The sequence below is a fragment of the Tauraco erythrolophus genome, chromosome 3 (assembly GCF_009769465.1).
Source record: "Tauraco erythrolophus isolate bTauEry1 chromosome 3, bTauEry1.pri, whole genome shotgun sequence".
Classification (NCBI taxonomy): domain Eukaryota; kingdom Metazoa; phylum Chordata; class Aves; order Musophagiformes; family Musophagidae; genus Tauraco; species Tauraco erythrolophus.
Window position 1 is genome coordinate 77,778,551 of NC_141467.1, and position 21,007 is coordinate 77,799,557.

The following is a 21,007-nucleotide window of genomic DNA, read 5'->3' on the forward strand; positions in this document are numbered from 1 at the left end:
CTGCTCTTTGCCTGATGACTCTGGCACACAAGAGGCAGAAAGAACAGACGTACATCGCAAAATGCAACGTGGTGCAGAGACGGCTGAGCTCCTCGAGAGTTGAGCCAGTGAATATAGATAGATAGCATGGCACAGCACGGCAAGGGCTTCACCAGCTTCGCAGAGGAACTGCGCGACTGTGGAGTTCGCACAGCGGGATCCTGAATGAAATCAGCCTTGCCAAGCAGGCCAATATGGCTAGACTGTGTCTGCATATGAGTGAAAATCCAAGTGCTGCTGTGCCCTATGGATTTCCCGATTTATTCTCCACTCGCCTCAGCATCGCTGGCTCTGTGCTCCGTTTTACACCACACATACTCCTGGGAACAAAAAGTAAGCCTGAGCTTGTGAAGAGACTAGCGATTCTAAACATGCATTAGGCATCCTCCGAGATTACTTACCAGATCCAACTGTGCAAATTGACTCAGACACAGAAATGCTTCAATTCCAAAAAAACATAGGTGTGAACTCCGCACTGGCCTGCTTAGCCCTATCGATACTGAGACAGATCTTGGCATGCACAGATGCAGCTCTACATGCTTGGGAAACTTTAAAGCTGCAACAGTGATGCATTTGGAATGAGGAGAGAGTTCAGGCATGCAATTGTGGATTTGGAAGCCAACTACTGCTTCAAGTGCAGAAGTCGTCTTGTGCACTTAGCTTTAGTCTGTGACCTGGCAGTGAGACATTAGGCTTCAGCTGAGTTTTTGTAGAGTTATTCTTGATGTACATGTTGGAAGAAAAAAGGATGCAGAAAACAAACCAGAAAACTGGTACAGGTATACATACAGGTCCTAAAAAGGACCACATAGCATGTTGTCTTCTACTCTTAGATGCATCAACTTCTTTATTCAGACTTTTCAAATTGGCATATCACACCATTTTAGAATTTATTTTACCCAAAATCAGTATTCAATTCTTTTTTTAAATCACATATACACAGATCACATTGATTTGCAAGCTATGATGATCATGCCTTATATTTGAGTGTGGAGTGCAAAATCTCCAAATCAATATGTGATCGGTGCTAAACACTCTACGCACACCAAGGCAGTACCAGTCCTGAGAAACTGATTTGTTTATTCCTCTCCAGCTAAGGGTCTGAGATGAAAAGCACTAAATCTTCACAGGGAGAGAGTGTTTGGGACCCTACTTAAAAATATATATATTAACAGCTATTTCTGCGGCATGATCTGCATCTCATGATGTGTTAGGTACTTTCCATGCATACATAGTAAGATGCCATTCACAGCCGCATGGGTTGAAAACAGGAGCAGTAATGTCATGCAGACTTTGGAATTTATTACTACCATAAAAGAAGAAGAAGAAACTCTAATACTTTGAAAAGCAAGTCATTACATATCATCTCCCAAACCCTACGATATGTATCTGAAGATCCTAGTGACCAACACTCCTCTTAGGGAAAAAGGTCTTCGCTCCTACCCGAATTCTGAAGAAGATAAAGTCATTATGTAGGATGATTGGAATAATGATGCAAGGTTAACACTCGGACTTAAGTATTTCCAGACACATTTTCCCCGTTTGGCAGGAAACTTGTTTTGTAAGACACAGAACTGTCCTAATATAACAGCATAGCAACTGCAACTTAAAACAGAACAAGTCAGTTAATGGACTGTTAGGAGACTTTTGCTGTATAACAGCATTTAGATGCATGTATTTAAAAAACAGGTGGATAATCCAAATGTTCAGTTACTAGGACACTAACAGTTATGTCCATGGCAATTTTGTTTCTGTTCTTTAAACAAATCATCACTTGCAAGCACTAATGTTAAAACCAGAAAGCCAGTCTAGTACACAGTGGCTATAAATGCCAAATCAATTTTCAGCAGATAATAAAGTCCATGTTTTACAATCAGCAATGCACTGTTTTACTACCCAAAATGTAAGCTAATAATATATAGCTCTGCTAAATGGAAAATGCAGATATGCTGTTAAGAAACGGGCTGGCTGTGAGATGATGGATCATTTCTGCTGGGACCTTCTTAAAGCTATGTGCAAATGTTTTGAAAATATCACATGATGTGGCCATGTGTTAAAAATTACAGCCAGTTAAGTTCTCTGCTAAGAAAAATATGTGGGCAATTTATGAAATGCACTCCAGGATGGAGATATCTTAAGTAAAACCAGATTTTGAAAACAAACCCATTTTTTTTGAAACATGAACTTAGGGGAAAAAAAAGTTGCAGCCACATCTGGAGAGCAGAAGTAAAGAAAGGGTGGTCTGACCTAATACCAGGCCATCTTCTGAAAGAGCAGCATTATTTCTGGGCTACAATGACTGTGATCACTGATTGTCCTTTTAAGGAAACCATGCTGAATACTGCCATGGGCAATAATAAAGCATTTTGTAGGCCAACATCTGTTCTTTGAAAGTACTATAAAATGACTGATAGATTTGTAATGTTTCACAAATAAAGTCCGGAATAAACAGTTCTTAAAAAACAAAAAAAAAACAAACAAAAACCCCACCACCAAACACACATGCACAGTAATGAGACAAAGCGGTGTGCGGTATTAGATTTGAGCACTGTTCCCCCAGCATCAATTATTTAGAGATAAGCACTTCCTAGAGTTCACTACACAGAATGACAAAATGGTTAACTTGGTTACTGCAAGCTGCATGTTAACGGGATTATCTTTCCAGAGACTTTTCTCAGAGTTGCAGTGGTGCCTTAACAGAGATCTGAATCGTTTTTACAGTGTTTCATTAGCAAGCCTCGCTGCTGTCACTTTGCCCCAACAGGGAAGCGAGGAGGCGAGCGGCCAGTCGCAATTATAACAGTATGAGCAGTTCGTCTTTGAAGGGCAAATTTATTTTGTGTAAAAGTGTTATCGCTACACATAAACCAGAACCTGTCTTTATTACTTCCTGTTCTTTCCCCAAAAGAAGGACCTCAGATGTCAGAATCTCTAAAGGGATGCTTCTGAAAGCAAGACTTCACACGTACACAAAAGGCACTGACATAATATCAGATTACATAAAAATACACATCCTTTTAATCTCCTGTACATAATGTGCTTACTTTTAAAATACAAAATCTGCCCCAGATGGCTAATAATGCCCATTTGAAAAAACCCAACACCACAATATTAAAGGGCTAAAATATGCTGTGAACAGATTGAGAGGCAGTTCATCCTAGAGGAGAGTAAAAAAGTGCAGATGGGTGTCAAAAATAGCCAAGTGTCAGATCTGTTCAAGTATCTCCATTCTGGCACATGCTCCCAGTCACAGCTGTTAGTGTATTCTCTGTATCCAAGTGCAAGGTTTTCTAACACTCCAAGCTGACATTAAAACACTCTTCTTGCTTGCTACTGCTTTAAGAGAATGCTGGAAATTAAAGATTTATTTAATGGTAAAGCTTAACGAGTATTGATAAGGGTATCCATACTCGAGTGTAGCGCATGCCATTTTGATTAAAGATGCATGAAATTTTAACCAGCAGGTAGATTAAGTAATTTAAACGCCAAAGACTTAATAGGTTTTCAAAAACCTCCACTCTAGGCATTCCAACACTGCTTGCCAGTAGCCCCAAATAATGCACAGAAGGATCAAAACTGATAAGATTGTGTCATTTTAGCATATTTAAATATCTTAATGATTAACATAGAAATAGTAAACTGCAGGAGAAGATGAGTTTCATACAAATATAAAGGAAACGTCAGAGGATTCAAATTATGCAGAATGCACAGTTTTCAAATTAATGAATTACCATGGTATTTCTAATAAAGACCACATTCCCAGGAATGTAATGCATGCAAATCAAATTTGACGTTTAAAGGGTTAAATTGACCTTTCATAGTCCTCAGTTGTTATCTATGCAAATTAATTTGCCCATATTTCAACCATACAAATCCTCTTAGCCTTGTGCTTTGAGCAAACAGAGCCTACTTTCTTGTTACAACCAGAGGATCAGCAAACATATCAGCAGTAGGGTAAGATCATGTATAAAAATCCTAAAAGGAAAACATTCTTCCAACAACTGGCAATACCTACATGCAACTGTGGTTGCAGCAAACTGGCAGATACTGTTTCAAAACACCATCTGCGAGGTGTACAGACTCTCTGTGATCAAGCGTAGCCTCTTCTGCCTGTCCTACCCAAATAATCCACAAGAACCAGCCAGCTGTAGGATCTCTAGCCCTGTCTTTTTTTATCCAGAGACACAGGCTACTATAATCAGGCACATGGCTCTCTTCAGTCCTTACCGAATGGAAAAAAAAAAAAAAGAAAAAAACCCCACCAAATTCAATCCACTCAGTAGTGGTCAAGCATCTCGTAAACCCCCTCAGACAAATCACTCTGCATAGAAGTACCGTTTTCATTGGCAATAACACTTATCAATTAGACAAGCGAGTGAAAGATCCAACGATAATATTTTCCTGAGGAAACCAACCTATTAAAATTTCCAGCTCCACAGCAATTCCTCTAATTCAGCGGATTTTTTTTTATTGTTTTGTATCAACATATTTCTGTTATATGCCCTGGTGACACTTAAAGACTACGATTTAGGACAACGCTGGAATAATTTGTTTAATAATCTCCTTTAATAATTTGTTGTTAATAAATCTCCTTCACTTCCCAAACATAAACAGCTTTTCACAGAGATAATTTCGGCTGATGGGCAAACGCTGTGAATGATCTCTACTGATCAAATGTTTGCAGATCCAAGGTACAGCTGACAGTCATGAAAGCCAGACCCAAGCTGTATTTCTCTTTGCTAAAAACGATCCCCCATGCAGAGACCCGCACCCACAAAGCCGGTGACTTTCTGCTATTTCTATCCCTTTCCATTGAAACATCCAGTCCTGCTGTAAGTACCATCTCTGGCAGTTCCCTCGCACAAATTCCCCTCCCCCAAACATATACACAACAGAATTAGCATCCACGATCGCTCCGTACCCGTATCAGCTTGCAATCACCCTCTATATTAAAAGAGAAAAAAAAAAAAAGAAAACGGGGGGAAAAAATACCATCAAAAAACAATTAGCGTTTCCTCATTTAAAACCGAAAGAGCTGCAATAATTTCAACTCACCAGGCATCCTTGGATAAAATATACCACACTGTAAATGGCTCTCTCCTAAAAGCAAGCTTATTTAGGGCTCAGTGCCTCCTGTTCTGGAATGAGCAGAGAGAAGCGAGGAGGGCCATCAGAACTGGCTGTGGCAGCGTAGCTGGAGGCAGGATGCTGGGCGCGTGCGTTTGCCAGGCAAAGACAGATGGAGAGCTGACACTCTGTATTGCACTTGGAGCAGAAATGTGAATGATGACAGGAGCACATGTGGCCTTGAACCCAGCCCTGTCTCTTCAGGCAGAACAATGACAGGGATGTGTGTGCAAATTATCACAACCCCGGCTCCCCTCAGCTGACTCCTTTTACTCTACCTTTCACACCAAGTTCCAGATGACCAAAGAATAGAAAGTAAAATGCGGAGTGATAAACCAAACACTGAATTATTCATTTTTTTTTCTTTAAAAGTTAACCCTTTCTTCTGCTGACAGCAATTAAAGAAAACAGCATCGCTTGGAAGCAGCTCTCCTCCGAAAGTGGAAACAAATTCATTCTTGTTTTAACAGCCACAATTTTGCACTCCATAGGACTACGTTTGTTTATTTAGCTGGAAATTCAAAACATGCACGACGATATTCGAGAGGGTCCCCCCCCCTCCTCTTCCTCCCCTCCCCACACTTTTGTCATTACGACGCTGTTTTACCATAGTGAACGGAGTATCAAAATCACTCCCTTTCTCAGATTCTCAGTAGTATGTGTAAAATAGAACACACTTAGAAAGCAGACCACTTTTATTTTACTATAGTGCTTTTAACCCCCTGGGATTCCTGCATTGATATGTTCCAAACATTTGCAGCTTACTCTCCTTTACCTTGCATGGTGATCCATGGGGGATGAAAACAAAATCTTCCCTGTAAAGCTTTTTCAAAAGCTAAACAATCATGTCCTCCCAATTTCTGATTTTGCACACCCCTTAAATGTTTATCCTTCACATGAATAACGTATGCCTGGCTAGGTTCAATGCACTCTTCCCTATTAAGCTTTAATGGACACCATGATACATAAAACTACAAGTCTTTGTTATAGTGCTTTATCTAAAGCTGGCTATTTTCTTCTCAGCAGTCCCTCTTTAGTCCTTTGTAAAACATCTTTGCCTCTTAGGAGAAACATACGCCTGACTCGCATGCCTTCTGTAGCGTGTATAGCCTTGCACAAAATTCCAGGCACAAGGAAAAATACCTTCTTTTTTAAAACTCCCCTCCCATTTAGCACTTGCAAAAGCTTCTCCCTTTAGTAACAAGTATTCCCCCAGCAATTAGCGCGTAGGTCCTGGTTCTGACTTTGCCTTTGCACTATACATTTCAACCCATATAGAAAGGCAGTGATTCTCAGTTAAGGTCTTCAGGAGCTGCGTTCTTATCAGCACAAGACTCATCCTTTTATACTTATTTATGCATCCCCTGATCTTGCGTTATGCCATCTTCTGCCTCTACTACGCAGAAACAACCCTGCTCTCAGGCCTTCCTCTTCCTTCCTCTCGCTGCCACAGAGCCTGATAAAGATCTATTTAGGAAAAGGACACACATGCGAAATTAAGCAAAAAATAACAGCCCTTCCAATACCCAGACTGAACTCATGAATATTTCTCACTTAGAGCAAATGAGTCACTTAATTTACTGACATTCCCACAATAACTTTTCAACACTAAGTGACACCCTTAAACTTCACTTAAATAGGAGAGAGACTCCAAACACAGGAGTGGCAAATTCAAGACGACCAAAGAAGCAAAGGAACAGCTCCCCTCGCCCCAGCACTAGCAATATGACACATCTGCTACCTGAGGCAGGTCCTTCCTTCATCTTCATCAAATATCTACTGTAACAAAGTTCTCAATAATGGATTTTTGAGAGTCGGAGAGCCCAAGAGAAACACCGAAACATGAAAACATTTTCATGATAGATCGCTTTCTGGATGGGGAAAAGAATAACAGGGAAAGTCTGTGCCACCAAGGCCTTTAAAGAATTCACCATTCTTTTTGTTTCATTATTTGATGCACTATTTAAAACCAGTCAGTTAGTATTGTATTTGCTACGTTGTTTTTCTTTTTTAATGCTGTACTCTACATGAAAGGAAAAACATTTTCACAGTTGGAAATGCAACCTTTCATCAACATAGATGCAGCCTGAATCAGCTTCAGAGTAGAAATAACGTGTCAAAGGTATGACGCATTTTAATAAAACTGAACAATATTCACTCTTAAAAGTAGGTCTTAATATCAGTACATTGTAAATCCACAGACCACAGCTCACGAAATTGAACTTCCATATGCTGTGTGATTATGCATCTTTTTTCTGTGTGTAAAAAGCCTTTTTAAGCTGTTATCTGACTACAGTAATTGCCATTTAAATTGATCCACGTCAACAAAACCTGGATCCCTGGAGATTCTCACCTAGAAGTCTGCTCATGGAAGGGGCTAACAGAATGCCTGTGCATCTGAGACTACTTCAGCATTTTCTCAAGCAGCCAGCTGCATGAATAGTTTTCCCCTCTCATTATTTAATACACTGAGGCAGGCTGCAACCCATTTGGCAGTCCTCCCTGAATAAGTATCTGTGGATATTTATTCATTTTCCCCACCCCACCCTCATTTTTAATGCAGTCACTTAAAGCTTGCCCTAACGGTTTTTGCACCAGGTCTGAAATTTTAGGAAGCCAAGCAAAGGTGGACAGCCCATTCTGTAGAATGGTTTTATTCCCCGCTAAGAAAGGAATAGCAGCGGTTTTAACACAGGAACAACTCTGCTGCATCACCAAGAGTCACTATTACAAGTAATACCAAAATGAGAGAGATACAAAGAGAGTGAAAAAATTCAGAAGATAATCTTTGGCCGGTTTCTTTATGGTTCACATTACGCTACACCTTCCTGGGTGGGAATCATCTCCTCCTTTGACAGTCATTCAAAACACTTTACAAAATAATTTTAAATAATCTCCTACAATTCTCAATTTTGAAAATGGGTAAAGAAGGCAAAACAGTCTCCATATTCATATATTTGAAGAGGGGGGAAAGAAGATTTTTATGCAGTGGATGATACAAGGCCACTAAGACATGGATCTGATGGAAAAGAGAAATTCCAAACGATCACCATTTAAAGGTACAGAGATTGCCTTTTGCGCAAACCGAGCTTAATAACAGGGACTGGAAGTTCACTGAAACCCATCTGTAGTTAATGAAAGCTCTCTATTAACAGTGAAGGAAGAATTTAACTCAAAGCTTTTCTGTAGGACTTCTCAACTTCCCGCTCTACTTACAGCAGACTGTTGTGATACATTGTGACTTCACACAGTGGGTATTAAGTGAGTTAATTCAAAGGAGCTGAAACCTCATTGATCCTAATTGAAAGCAATACACCCAACCAAATAGTTTTCTACCCCATCTGCTCTGGCCTGCCACCAGCTATTCAATACAAGAGAATTAATAGTTTCAGATATTCTAACCGACCCAATAAAAGCACTCATTTAAGCAAGACTGCATTAACAAAGTGAAAAACCAAGGGCAAAATGGGTTCAAATGGAGCATTTTACTCCTAGTTGGCTTTAACAAAGCTGAATAATGCTTATTCTGACTTTTTATGTGCAAGACTTGATAAACTGAATGAGAAGGCACTCAATGATCAGTCAACGAGCATTGATGAATGGTCATTAGGACCCCCCCAATCTCAGGGAAGGCCATTCCACAAAGTGGCACACCAGCTTGAAAGGGCGGACTCACTAATGTCCAGATTTCCCCGCTTGCTTGTTCCACTTTCACTTTCAGACCACTGGCCACCAAATGAGGCTGACATATTGGAAAATAATCTTTTATGGGCGAGTGGTAAATAAAAATGGAGGCATTAGCTGGGCTTTCAAATTCAAATCTGCTAGTTTTGTCAGCCCCCAAACGTTTTGATTTTCCACCCAGCTGGAAGCTATTAGTGTTTTCTTAAGGCATCCCACTGACAGGGCAAACCCACCTAATGTGTGAGCTGTAGAGCTGATGGGGGGGGACGGAGGACGACCACTTCTGGATGCTTTCTGAACTTTATTCAGTTGATTGTCCAACCAAAGTACAGTAAAGGCAACACCTTCAGGAGAATCTCACTAATTTCTTGCTGACCAGCATCTCCTATCGCCTGGTGCAACAGCAGTCCACCTACGGCTGCAATGGGTACCCTCAGTGCAACTTTTTCCATGACGTTGTACCTAGTCTCCATTGCCTCTACTGCACTACCACGAAAAAGCTCAAGCTATTCAAGGCAGGCACCTCTTTATAAACTGCTAATTCACCTCTTTATAAACTGCTAATTCTTTGCTTGGAAACGGAATTAAAATATTCCAATAAGATATGTGCTTATCTGTTAACAGTAGCTCTTAATACATGCAACACAAAGCATTTGCCAGATAACACTAAACATTTCCCTAAGCATTTCCTTATTGGCAAGGCGTTCTGGACTTCTGGAAAAAAGACAAATGGGACCCTTAAAACATACATAGCTCTGTGAAACACCGACTAATTGAGATTACCTACACAAATACTCAATAGTTGAAAGCTAGAGTCACCAAGCTGGGAAGAAAATATTCTCGGTTGTCTACGAGAAACTGTTCATCATGTTATCTCTAGTACTGGATTAAAATCACTGAAGGTGAGAAAGCATTCATCTCTTTTTTCAGTTGAGAAAAACTAAAAGTCACACTATTTCAATGGGATAATCAGCAATCAGTCCTCTAAAGAGGATTTCAAATGAGCTGTTAAGAAAAGGCAACCTTGGCAGTGGGTCAGACTTGGCAACCTAGATTGCCTATTGCTTTTTGATCAAAAAGGAATCAAAGAAATTCATTCCTGTTGAATGTTGCCAGAAATCCTAGTGGCATTTCAGGTGTATTTCAGGTTTTAGAACAAGGAAAATATACATACAGACCTATCAGAGGAAAAGAATAGTGTCACCAAAAATTAATTGGCTCAGAACGAGAGGGCCAATGTAGGCTTCAGGTCTTACAGAACACATGCTCTTTTGCTCTCTATAAACATTTTAGTAACAACACTCATGTGGACAAACTCACATATATGTACCTGTTTTCGTGTCTATTTCTTTCACTTGATCTGGGCTAAAAAAAGCCCCTTTTTTATTAAAAGCATTTTTTATTAAACACAGTATTTTCTATAACATGGGTAAAGTAAATTAGAATTGACTGTTAATTTATATCATCATTCGTATTCAAAGGAAATTCCCACACCATCTGAGCATAGACATCACTGATGCACTTTAGAAAATTTGATATTGATTTGATATTATTTCTGAAAGGACACAAGAAAATACCAAAGATGCCGTTTCACTGACAGAAGAAAGAACACATTTGGCGTGACCCAGAGAAGCCTGGATGAGAATATCTGGTCCTGCTGAACTAGGGTCATATTTTAAGATCCAAAAAGGAAAGAAAAAAAAAAATTCAAGCTATCAGTTGCTTTTTGACTTGAAGCTCAGAGTGTTTGCTCATTTAACACGGGTAGGGAAACTCCTCCTGCTGTAGTATATTAACCCTAGTTTTGACCTCTAATCGATGTCTTTTCAATGCATAGGATTTTCATAATAAAGATAATGTGAGAGCATATTTGTGTGAAAGCGTTATCTACCACTAGCCATAAATTCGAGCCTTGCGTTTTTCTTTGTAACATGTCAATATTTGTGACACTAACTAAACATATTTTATTCATTTGACAAGGACTGTTACATTATATTGAAAACTTTTGTTTCAATGTCACCACCTCCCCGTTTTGACTGATGGCGGGTTAGTTTTGTTAAAACGCAAGGGGTGATAGCGTATGCTCCAGTGAACTTTCCCTCCTCTCAGCACCAGAGACAAAAACCTGCAGCTCTGCTCTGTGCTGGCAGCCATCTGGCCAGCTTTCTCTCAATGCCTGCCCCACACCACACTGCAGGCAAAATTTCAGGGCTCTAGAGCTCTGTGGAGCTATTCATGACATACCAATTTCACATTTTCTGCTTGTACGCTTGCAACAATAAATGCTAATGAGGACTATGAATGACATTTTTAAAGACAATAAAAAGGTCTCCAAATCCCTTGCATATGGAGACACTATTTTCTAAACTTCACCTTCTGTTAGGGAGCCATTACACTCTAAAGGAAAAAAATAACCTAAGGAGAACAATGAGATGATCAAAGCATAACCAAGTCCTTACGAATTCCAAAGAAAACAATGTTTGCAAAGCTAGCTTAATGACAGACAGATTTTATGCCGATGTACAGCGGCAACACTTCAGCGCAGGAACTCTCTTTTTCAATAGCACTGCTACTTCTCGTGGAGCGGGGGCCCTCAAGGATTGGGGGGAGGGGGGAAGCCATAGCAAATCTTCACGTTCACTGATCACATATAACCTCACAAGCCATAGATCTGGACTTTTTACCTACTAATCTCTAGATGAGTCTAAGAGTAAACCATTTCCATTAATTGGTTTGGAATATTATGTTTTTCATAGAGATTTACTATACTGACCAAGTATGGACAAGAGAAGTATCAAATTTTAATGTTTTCTTTCCCAAAATTTACCTTTTACAATGCTATTGGTACTTTTAAAAAAAAAAAAAAAAAAGAGTTGCCTTTAGTCTTAGTATAGTGTTTTACATCTAATTAAAGACAGCTTCCCCTTATTAGCAAGGATTAAAAACACTTTCAGGAAAATCCACCAGGTGGAGCAAATACACAGCAATACAAAACCTTTATTTATGCTCGTACTGCCATTTTCAACAGGGAAAAAATGTTTTATATGGAAATATTCTTACCTCTTGACCTCTCTTCTTCACCCTTTTGTCATATATCGATCAATTTGTACTTATTTACTACCTTTATAATGGTACAAAAGCTTTGTTCAAAGGGGCCTTCGTACAAAGCTATTGCTCCTCATGAGTTTCAATATGAATTTGCAAACCACGGTAGTCATCAGATATACAAGGGGAAATTAAAGAATCATATTATTCAACATCTATATGTGTGGGTATTCAACAATATATAGATAATGTTCTTGTAAAACAAACTGACAAGCATTCAGAAAAGAAAGCTTAGTCTTACATTAGGCAGCAAAATCTTTACGCTGGCCTCCACTATAATGGGCTGGAAACCAGCCCCTTCTGCGTGCCGTGTTACGTGTTTATATACATGGCAGTGCCAGTAATATCACAGCAGTGCCATTCTACAGTAGGTTGGTGTTTACTGTTAATGTCTTTGTTTTAGTATTACATCCGTCAACTACTGAGTCATTTCAAAAGTGCAATGAATGAGGACTGTAAATAAATATTTGAGCATATCTAAGACAGCTAAGCATTATTTCCCCATTTAAATTATTTGCTTTCCAGAGCCAGGTGAGAAAGCCACTCATATTCCTCATCAAATATTCTAACTTTCTCTGATGAATGAGAAGATGTAATGGCATAAAGGCAGGGGGGCACCTTTTTACAAGACAAGAACTGAGTCCTAACACAAAAGTGGTTATGGATGAGTCTTCTCACAGTTATAATAGGACAACCCACTGGCAGACCTTGTAATTGCTAAAATGGCAAAGCAATATTACCAAGTGAACAGCTCTAATGCAGTTCAGTGTCTGGAAACACAGCAGAATCACTGCACATCCTCATTCAACCCTTAATGATGGAAAAGCATTATCATTTGTGAGTGACAAAGGAAAGGTACTGATTTTAGTCAAAGAAATCTTTTCCTTTCTATTATTTCCTTAGTTACACCTTCCATCATGTTTTTCTCTTATTTTTCCTTTCAGTGTCCTCTGTCTTCTCTCTGCTATCACACTACCCCTACATTCTTGACTCTGGGGTCATCTCTTCACCCTGCTATGCACCTGCCTTCTCCAATCCACTATAGGATTTGTCTCTGCTCCTATTCCCTTGGATATTCATCCTCTCCTGCCTCTGCTAGCTCTGAAAGCTACAAGTTCCAGATTTAAGATGTGAGTACTACCACAAAACGTTACTTGCAATTAACACATAAATGTATCATCAACAACCAGCAAACGCTGCTCTATCATTGAGGGACAAACACTGTGCCAGTTAGTTTTCCACTATAAAACTGTGTCAGAATGGGACCCACTTAATGTTGCGCAATTGGAGGAGCACACCAGGCTCCCTGGAAGCACAATGCATTGACATAAGCCTTGTGCTTTTAGTCTGACCCAGACGAATCCCATGATAGCTAAGGAAAATTAACATCTTTAGGAACCGGGAGAAGCCTTGAGGAACACAGGCCCTTAAATATCATTTCATTTTACCTAATTGTGTTGTACTCCACATGGTGCTTCGTTGTAGCCATTCAGAAGAGTAGCAGGAGAAGAATGTAGAGGTGATTATGAAGTGGAATTTCATACCAAGAGCAAATTACATCACTTCACACTAGGAGAACATCTGCAAAGAGCAGCAGTAAGTGTCTGGGCACAATGCAAAGCGCCAATTTTAATAAAGACCGAACCGGCTTGGGAACCGCTCTCTGTGAGAACTTTCCTTAAGCAAGATTGTCACAGCAGAGACTTGCGGAGATGCCCAAGCTCAATATTTTGTCAAGCAAAATGCTGATTTAAAACCATTATCTTTTTTGAGATTTTTGAGGGGGCAACCATGGATTAAAGACTATAATTTTCTGCCATTTGCAAAGAGGAGCCAGACACTCAATGGGTGAGAGGAAAGGCATTGTGGTTACTGTCATCATCACACGTCCTTGAAGAACTTTCCTTTACTGTGCTACTGGTTGAGGTGGGCAATGGTTGGCTAGAGGTCACGGACAGTTCATTAGACTATGAACACTGCAAGAACATAAAGGCATGTACAACACTGGAAAGAGGGACTCGACTCATATGACTTGTAAAGGTTTAATTAACTAATAGTGCTTTCATACAGACACACAATTCCCTACACATGTAAAAACCCTATAGGAACATGACACTGACCAAAATGCATAAATCTTTTTTTTTTTTTCATTCTGTAGATACAAGCAATGCTTACTTAAACTACGGTTTCTTTACGGCATGAGAGAATAAAGGGATTTAAAACTACATGGCTTAAGTAATACACTTTTTCTTAAAGGCTGCTTTACACCAGAGTAGCCTAAGGAACTCATAATGAAGAAGGGGGCCAGATCCTAAAGGTGAAGGATTATGTACATAATTAAGAGTTTATTAGATCACAGTTATCGATCTGATACACTGTAACAGCTCTTTTGTTGCACCATCCCCTGCAAATCCTCCTTAGATGGAGGATTAGTGGCACAATAGATCATAATGACTCTTCTGGTCCCACTGCACTGTCGTTGACTCCAAGCTGTGTACGCCCACTGAAGACCACCTTCTCTTAATGAAGGGTCCCCTAAAACCCTTATCTGATAATGTTTGCGTGCAAGAAAACAAGAACACTCTTAAATCTGTGTTACAAAATTCTAACGGAATATTAGCAGGGAAAACACAAGTTACTGCTCAAATGTTTTCAATCGCACCTACAAAGCATCCAAAAATCATCAGCACATCGAAACGTCCTCCAAGACTACAGGCATAACTCTATAGCCTAGACCAACAGCCTTCAGCATAAAAGAAAACAAAAACATAGTTAACTTTCAGCTCTCCCTTCTCCAGTCCTGCAACCACAAATATCCTTCTTGGACCAGTTTCTGCCCACAACAATAGAAGTCACATGCTACACTCATTTTTGCTGCAAGGCCATATTAATTATGTTCCCTCCGTCTACTACTTGTACCTTCTGATCTTAAGTACTGCCAGTACAACTATGAACAGCACTGTGCTACAAACTAGGGTGTTAAAATTATCCAAATAAGAGTCATATTCTTTACCATTCAAAGAAGAAGTCGTACTTCAATTCTTTACAAATAAAAAACATATTCAAGACCTTTACCTAGGTGAACATTTCAGTATCTTTCAGCTACAATCTTGAGCTTCACATCGCGACGAACGCTTTTCATCTTTGGGCCCAAAGCTGAGGGGTGCACAGAACCCTGCCTCGCGCATCTGCACCTTCAGCCTGCTGAGTGACCCCACTGAACAGCAGCTACGAGGAGCAAGGACTAAAACTGACCCTATCCCAGTATTTTAAAATTGAACACCAGGCTGGACACCAAAGAAAATCACATGAATAAAGAGAATGGAAGCGTTGATAGCTGCCACCATGTTTTAACAGGCCATGCCAGAACAAACACTGGCTGGGTTTGAGTCCACGGGATGAATAAAAATAACGTTGCCAAGCATGCTGAAAATGACAAACTTAAAATGCCAAAAATGATTATTATGTTAATGATTGCTACAAAAAAAAAAAGTAACATTTTCCTAAGTTTTTTTGCTGCATAGCACAAACTCCACCTGAAAGAATCTGCTCCTCCTCAGATTTTACCTTTGAAAATAAAAGAGGTTGAGCAAGGGGAGAAAGAACAATAAGCAAGAGGAAAAAGCTGCAAATTTGGAAGTGAAAGAGTTAACGTGTTTTGTTTCAGTCGGTATTATACCAACGCCAGAATTACAAGGGAAGGACTAAAAAGAGCCAAATTTTTTTTATTATTATTCTTTAAAACAACAACAAAAAAAATCAGGCCTATCTGTCACAGGGTTGTCCGGGCTGGAAGAACCGGCAGGAACCTCAAATTCCTGACCAAACCCTCTTCCACACAATGCCTCCTGAATGGAAGGAACCCAGGCCCGGCAGAGATAGCCTGCTGTCAGGAACCAGCCCTGACGTGTGCGGACAGACGGGGCTGGCCTCGCAGGATGTCAGAGCGGCAAACTGCTGCTCAAGATACTGGGTTTTCACACACTCCCAGCCTGGATGTTTTGCTCTTCAGGTAATTAAACAAGGAAACGGGGGCCGACGTGTACGAGTCTGACCCCTGCACCCCTGCGCCGCGGCTCCGCGGTTCTGCATATCGACTTCCGCGCCGACCGCCTGGAGCATCAACAGAGCCCTCCACTCCAGCTCCGACACCAAGCTCTAAAACAAATCCTTCTGGAAATAGCTGATGCTGTCTATTCCTTTTCTTGCCTTTTTTTTTTTTTTCCTATTTAAGAAGGGCTAAATTACTTGCTCTGGTCCACACACCTTGCTGCTTTCTCATAAAAAGGAGGAAGAAAGGAAAGAAATGGGTACTTTTGGGTAGCTGTTCTTCAGCCAGCCATTCAAAATATTAAATAACTGGGGGAGGGAAGGAATGCACAGAAAGATGAGGCAAGGGATTCCCGAATTACTGCTTATGTTAAGGTCATCACTCAAAATGAAAAAGATCCTGGAAAGTATTTCTGATTCATCCAACCAACTGCCAGACATTCACTTATTCAGAAATAAAATTATCCTTATTTAAGCATTATTGAAGAGTCTTTGTCTTACAAGACAACATAAACCAGAGAACAGGGCATTACAAAAATAGATCAGAGTTTTCTTTCTCTTTGTCCCCAAATTTAAGGAATGGTAAAAGGCAGGTGTTACCACCTAACACTCGGTGAAAACCCTACACAGGCTGCTCTATGACTGACCTAGTTTCTACGCTCTTTAAAGGCTATTTAAACAAAAATGATTTTTTTAAAAAGGTAACACATTCCTACTTCTTTCTGAAAAATCCACAGAATAGAATATCGGCTGAAAAGAGAAGAGCCCAGAAGAAAGAGGAGTACAAAAGCATGCCTGCTTGTCTGTGTTCAACACAAAGAACATTAAATGAAAACAACTGGCACGCCGCCAAATTCCTATACAGGCAAAGAGATTCAAATAAATTGATTTCACGCATCACACTGACCTGGGATCAGTGAGCAGTGGTACAATACACTCACTGCTCCATGTGGGGCAAAGCCCATTAACGTTATCAGAGCCTCAGTACATTACCAAGGGCGGGGGGGGAAAAACCCAAACTCTGCAAACTCAGGGGGAAAAAAAATCACTTTGAAAACAGTCCTTCAGCTCCAGCTGGAGTGTTGGGTTTCAGTTTACTAATAAATATATCATATTGTGAGAGCGTGTCCTCTGCTCACCTCGAAGGTTTCAAAGATCGTAATTTCAAATTAAAATAAACACTAATGTCACACACACACTCCCCTTACATTCTACTTTTAACACAGTTGTTCTCAAACTCAGTTATTCTCTGTAAATTTCCTCCCTTCCCCATCCGCCAGCGTTTTATATAGATTATGGGTTATTTTCTTTCTACTTCAAAAGCTGGATGCCTGCCCAGGATACTCTTACTGGCTCAGAAGTAAGCTGGAGAAATCGGCCACTGCTCTCAACTGGTCCAAATCAACCTGACCTACAGAGAAAAATGCCTTATTTGCAAGGGTCCCAGTTCCCCTTGCAGAGACACTCAGGCACACTCCCCCTCATCGCCAGGTGTTCCCTCCAAACCAGCGTACTTCCAATTTCACTTTCTTACGACGTGTGAAGTAACCTGTGTGCGCCACGGAGTCTCTCCTTGTCATCCCGGCTTTGTTTCTCGTTAAGATCTCTCGCACTCCAATCCAGAGCTACGCCAGCAAGCCACAGGTGTGCACCACATGAACAGATGAAAACCTGACTGTGAGCTGTGTAATGACAATTCGCTGCCTATAATACACTTGTCTTCTTTTGCGCATCATATGTTAGAAGGGGGAGTTATTTCAATTGTTCTCTTTAGGTTACATAGGTAAGCAAACAATTGTTTTGAGGATAAAAAAGGAAACCAAGAAAAGTAGACTTCGCAACAGCAGAAGATGAATGAGGAAGCACAAAAGGGATCACGAAAGGACAGGCAGGTAGTCTAATGCTATAAGAGGCCGCTGCTTCAAGAAGGTAATAGATTCAAATACCTTTTATTTTGCCTTTTATTCCATTTTGGTTTCAAATAGTAAGTCAAACCCTCTGAGGCACAGCAAAGTCCATATTAAGTTAAGCTGTAAGAGTGTTGGTCTCATCTCTAATCACTCATCCAAATTTCATAATCACTCATCGAAATTTCAATGTGATGCTTCTTGGCCATTTAAGACTTAATTTTTGAACATGTGGCAAACACATACATCCAGATGTAGGTACCTCACCCAGTCACCTTACTTCAAGTAAATGTCAAAATGGGAATGCCCAGAGATCTAATGATTGCTAATCACCACTGATCATTCTCTTTTATAAAGAGCTACGAAGCAGTTTTGCATTCTCTTCTTCACCAAGGTGAAAACTATACCGTATCATTAAATCTGTAAGCTGTGTTATAGAGAGGATATGTTTGTTTTGGGTATAAGGCTACACTGATAGAACTGGAAAGTCAGTAATTTAGTACACAGCAGTGTCACAATGCTAAAGATGTGCCTGCACCCAGGTGGTACAGGCAGCCTGACCTGCCCCACGGTTAACAAGACAGAAAATGTGCTGTTCCCTCCCATTTATGAATATTTCAGTCATACAACCAGATCATCTGTACTTTATAAAGATGAAGTGAATTTTAGTCATATTAATTCCTTCTTTATAAAAAAAATGAAAAGTATTAGAAAACATGCATTTCTCCTAAGTTGTAGCAAATTTCCATTATCGTGCATGAGCTCTGACAGCAATAAACCACAATGAGCTTCCCATTAGTATGCCAGCACTGCATGCTTCAGGCATGAAATCTTTACTTTTACATTTATGTATTTTAAAAATCCTTTATGAAGACCCATATGGCAAAAGAAATCAACCAACAACCACCTGTATGGGGCACTTTGAAAAATAGACTGTAGACAGAAAAAAGGAGAATTAGTCAGAAGCTATACAATGTGAAATCAGCAAAATAAAAATGCAAGAAGAAACCCTGCTAAGATTATTCATTCTTTTCCAATGCTGCCTGTGTACAGGAAGGTCCCAGAGAAGCACTTACTTGTTTTAAACTGAGCTAGGGACTTGAATTAGAATGCAAATTCATTTTTAATAAGATTTAATTTTTTAAAAGTACGTTCACACTGGTGCACAAACCCTCTGCCCCGGCCCCTTGCCACGACGCCATGTGCAGAGCTTCCTGCTGCCTCTCTTAGCTGTGCTCCATCTCCTTTCCACATCCTACAGAAGGAGCAGCCTGGGCCACAGTGTCTCGGGTGGGGAGACCAGTGCTATGACCAAGGCTTAGTTGCCTTCAAAACTAACCAGAGCGTAGCCTAGAGTACTCAGACACTGTTCATTTTATTTTGGTACCATACTCTATCAAAGTTACGTCCAACACTGAGAAAGAAAGTATCAGTGTGGTTGAAAGCACTTAAAATCAGATTAATAGTTTGTTACCATCTAAACACATCATTTTAGGAGAAAAAAAAATGTAGTTACAGTAAAGACAGGAATGACAGTCATAGGTTATCTATAAATTTTGTTCTGCCATAGCAGATTTACTTCTCCATTACAGTAAAAATCTTTGAAAACAAGATGCAGAAATATCCATTCCCAGTATCATCTCAATCAAATTTACCACAGATTCTCAATGCAACGAGTTTACTTGTTGGAAAGCCTTCCACTAAATTACAAACACAACCATTCTGCCAATGTGATTACAACATTACAACTCTCCCTTAAACTGGTTGCAAATACTGTTCCAATTCACAGTTCAGGAAACTGCACTTACTATTTTTACAGCCCAGTCAAGTAATAATTTACATGCCAGATAAAAAGTACCTACGTCATCAAAAACACACAAAAAAACACAGTTAAAAATTTCACATATATGTATTTTTAAGCTAAGGAATATTTTAGAAAAGTCATCACTGAGGGATGTTATTGTTATTGCTGTACCCTTTCTCAGTGACACTAAAACGAAGACACCACCTTCATTGATTTAGGCAGACACTTTGGAAGCTAAAGGGAAAGATTTCTTTTTTAGTTACAGTTTACAAGGCAAGGTACAGTCATTAAAATAACTTCTAAAAGGTATGCACGTTACAAAATCAAATATTTTTCTGTTCCTTACCTTGACAAAATTCAAAGTTCCCTTTTTTCCGGCAGTCACCTATCACTAAACTCAGTGCTCTCCAAGTGTTTCTTTTGACAGATATCATTCTCCACCAATCGCTCTGCTAATTTCCTCTTTCCTTTTCTGACTGGGACAGATATTATGTTCACCAGCACAGAGATCAATCTTTTCTATTGACAACAACAAATGAAAAAAAAAAAAAAAAGAAAGAAAGAAAAAAAAAAAGAAGCACATATCACAGCCAGTTTGAAGCACCACACCTCTTAATTTGCATGATAATAGCAGTCTTTTAAATAAAAAAGGAAGACAGAAACGCTATCATTCTAAATCAATTACCCACATTTTCTCAGTTAATACAAGGCAGTACTTTAAAACTGTATTAATTCTTCGACAAAGGCTGTTTCATAAGTTGCTCATTTAAAATAGTTGACATTTAGGAGGCAACAAAGTTAGGGCAGCCTGTATTCTACCATGAAGACACCATCGCCTAGTTCTGTAAACATTATTTGGTTTAAATACATTCATATAATATAAAATATTACATACTTTACCTGGTTTCAACAGAAGCTCTAGAGAATCATATTAAACAAGCATGGTTACTAAAAATAGAGACCATGCAATTACACATCGCTACACTAATTTGGATTTGTAAGTCACAACGGCAAACACATTTAAACAAAGGGAGATCAAAAAGCTATTGATATATTTACAAATCATCCTCCCACTTTTGAAACGGCAATTTCCCTCCCACTCCAACATCTACAAAAACTGTTTATTTGAGTTATACAAATACTTTGTCATTAGTGTGAGTCTGTATTACAACGTTGTCAGTTTTTCCAAGACATTCATATGCTTTTCAGGGGTTCGTAATTATGTCAAGGCAGAAAGATTTTCAGAGCCAGGCACACACAGTTACGTACATGCTTCAGTCTGCATCCACCA

The 21,007-nt window shown here is 39.6% G+C and overlaps 1 protein-coding gene across 1 annotated transcript in view; it reads right to left on the minus strand.

Annotated features, from left to right (window-relative positions):
* The window catches only part of RUNX1T1 (RUNX1 partner transcriptional co-repressor 1), a 94,421-nt gene extending 74,271 nt beyond the window's left edge, over positions 1-20,150 (minus strand). Inside the window, exon 1 of the mRNA XM_086609455.1 lies at positions 20,063-20,150. Within this exon, the coding sequence (XP_086465581.1) occupies positions 20,063-20,150 (88 nt within the window). The remainder of the gene's footprint in view (positions 1-20,062) is intronic.
* Positions 20,151-21,007: the final 857 nt, after the last annotated feature.